This window comes from Tupaia chinensis, unplaced genomic scaffold, assembly GCF_000334495.1.
Source record: "Tupaia chinensis unplaced genomic scaffold, TupChi_1.0 Scaffold000407_1, whole genome shotgun sequence".
Taxonomy (NCBI): Eukaryota; Metazoa; Chordata; class Mammalia; order Scandentia; family Tupaiidae; genus Tupaia; species Tupaia belangeri.
In genome coordinates, this window is record NW_006159909.1 from 1,902,073 (window position 1) to 1,905,110 (window position 3,038).

General features: G+C 53.7%; 1 protein-coding gene across 1 annotated transcript in view; it reads right to left on the reverse strand.

The window, feature by feature from the left end:
- Positions 1-609: 609 nt before the first annotated feature.
- Positions 610-3,038, reverse strand: part of ASIC2 (acid sensing ion channel subunit 2) — a 312,420-nt gene continuing 309,991 nt past the window's right edge. The window contains exon 10 of the mRNA XM_006154383.3: positions 610-1,426. Within this exon, the coding sequence (XP_006154445.2) occupies positions 1,325-1,426 (102 nt within the window). The 3' untranslated portion in view covers positions 610-1,324. The remainder of the gene's footprint in view (positions 1,427-3,038) is intronic.

Sequence of the window (3,038 nt, forward strand, 5' to 3'; positions counted from 1 at the left end):
GGGAGGGACAAGGCAGGTCAGCTCGATGGTGATGGGGAAGTGGGGAGGAAGGGTCAGACAGGCGGTGTGTGGGAGGGAGGCATGGGTGGGGGGCTTTGTCTAGCCTGAATTCATTGACGAGTCAGGAGGAGTCAGGCACAGACAAATATGGAGGGAAGCAGGGTCTCCTTAGTGGCTTTCTGGTCTGGATGGCATTCCTAGCCTCCTCCAACTCTGTCATGCCACATGCCTACCTTCTAGGGCAGTGTCCTTCAGGACACAGGCTGTGATCTGTGAGTGGGCTGTGAAGTCATTGTCATGGTTATGATCAATCATTTTGAGAACTTAGAATAAGCACGTAGAGTACGTATTCTGTAAAGGAAATGCTGTTGCACAAAACTTCGGATAGACATCACCTGTAGTTTCTGACCTGGCAGATCTCATCCTTTCCTAACCCCTTGGGGAGAGAGCCCCGGATGTGAAGAAAAGGCAGAAATGACTCAGCCGTTTCCACAAGACCAGCTTTTAATATGACCGTGATTTGAAGCACGAATAAATAAATGCCAAAGAAAATGGAAAAAACAAACCAAACCTCAGAACAACAAAACCAAAAATCATTAAAAAATCAAAACAAAACAAATGTCCAAAAGACAAACAAAAAAGCCCCCCAAAGAAAAAGAATCAGACTGTACAAGCTGTGTCACAGGGAGAGAAGAATGACGTGGGTGCCGCGGATGAACACCGGAGTCACCCAGGCTGCTGAGCCGCCATTGCAGGCGCTGGGGACGGGGAGGGAGGTGGGTGCTGGAGCCTGATGGGCCAGCTCGAGGGACAGGGGTTTGTGGGCAGGTCAAGAACTTTCACAAACTACACAGGGCCTGAATGTAGAAGAGAGTTCTGCGGTTTCCTTCTTGATTGTGCAGTTCGGGCTCCAGCATGGCCTCGTGGTGACTCTGGGGCTGGTGTCTGGTCCCGCTGCACAGGCAGCAGAGTGAATGCTGAAAACCGCATGGAGGAATGTCATGTACAAGACAGACGTGGAGATGGCGCCATAAGAAGTCTGAGCATGCAGGTGCTTTATACATCTGGCAGTGAGATGTGATGGCAGGTTGGTTCTTGGACAGTTCCAGAGTGGCTCATCTCTCCTAGGAGGGATGCACGTGGGGCCCGAGGACGCATCATGGCAGACGTGGCCGGAGCGAGGTTTTGGCAGAGTTTGCAATGTGTGCATAGGGGGCTCTTGCTGCTTTCCATTGCCAGGGGCCGTCCCACCTGAGCTTGCTGTCCCCTGTCTTGGGTCTTGGGCCTCAAGGTCTGTTTGAAGGGTGCTGGGTAGCCCGAGGTGTCAGCAGGCAATCTCCTCCAAGGTGCCCAGGGCTGTCTGCAAGGGCACGTTCACAGTGTGGCTGATGGTTTCAGAGTGGTTTGGCATCGTTTCACAAGTGCTCTGGAGGGAGAGGGCAGGCAGGTGTTCATCATTCATTCAGCAACATTCATCACGATGCTGCCATCAGCCCAGCCTGGGCCCTGGGAGCCGTGCTTCCCTCTCTGGCTCTCCCCAGCACAGGTGCTCCTGCCCAGACATCTCACTGGCTTGTCTGCCTCACGGTTGCTCACCTAAGTGAGCAACATAAGTGCCTCCAAGGGCAGATAGAGGGCTCCCTGATGATGGGTTTTAGCACTGGTCAATCCTGCTCTCCTAGAGATGCCTTGATGTACTGTTGGGGCAGTATCTGCCTGGTCTCCATCCTGGGAGGCCCAGTGGCCTTGAGTCCTGCCTCTCCCTTGGGGGCCTCCCCTGGGGTTTTGGTAAGGGGAGTACAGCCTGTGGCTAGGCTTGGAGCAGGGAGTCCCAGTCACTGAAATCAAGCAGGAAGGGTGGAAGGCCCTAAAGGCCAGAACCAGAGCTGGTCAGAGTTGCCCAAAGGATCTTTAGGGTTAAACTAGCTCTAGAGAAATGCTGTTGTAGGCTCTGAACAGGGTGGGGCTGAGATGACAGAGGGTCTTCAGGGTGGTTCCTATGGGCTGCGGTGGGTGGGAGGCTGGGAGGGGTGGGATCGTGGAGACTAGCTAGGAGGCTTCTGGGAAATTGGGAAAGATTCGAAGAGGGCAGAGTTGGGGAGGGAAACTGGGATGGCTGGGTAGGCTGTGACATTTTGAAAGTAGGAGGGATGGGGTGGGGTGAGAGCCACCACTGTTGAGCGCTCACTGTGAACTAGGTGCCCAACGGATTGATTTACCGGCCTGATCTCACCTAACCGACTAGACAGCCTCTGAGGTCTGTGTGATCGTATGCAGATGCTCAGGGACGTTGAGCAACTTGTTCCCAGGCACACGACTGGGCGGTAAGGGACTGCGATCCAGCCAGGCCAGCTGAGACCAAAGCCTGGGCCCCTTCTACACTGCCTGGGCCCCTCAGCAGAAGCTGAGCTTTATTCAACAGAGGCTGAGAGGGGTCGAGAGAATCAAAGCAGAGTTTCTAGCCAAGGACAGAAATGAGAGTCTGGGTAGAGGAAAGGGGCTGGGATCCATTTTGGATTTGTTGACTTTGATGGGGCAGAGGACACTCAATGGGTATGATTCTCTTAGGACTGGAGGTACTGATTTGCCATCCACCACTGAGGGGAAGAAAGTCAGCCAGGACTGGAGCCCAGGGGTGGACTGAGCTCTGGAAAGAGAATGGACAGCCAGAAGACGCTGATGCTCAGCTACAAGACAGGGGGCAGAGAGGGGCAGTGGTTAGGGGTGCTTGGAGTTCCGTTCTGACTCTTACCAGCTATGTGACTTTAACTCTGGGCCTCAATGGCCTTCAATACAAGCTGGAGAAAAAGACCTTCCCCTAGGTGACCGTGCATCTGAAACAACGTGGTACTCACGAAGGCACGAAGAGCCTGTCTTGTACCAGGCATACAGTAGTAGCTAAAATGGGCCTTGTTTCTCCTCCAACTGCACGGGGCCCAGACTCTATTTCCCCTTTGAATGGAGTGGAGAACCAGTGATGCTCCTACAGAATAAGGAAGTGGGATGACAAAGAGGGTCTTGTTCTCCCTGCACCCTGG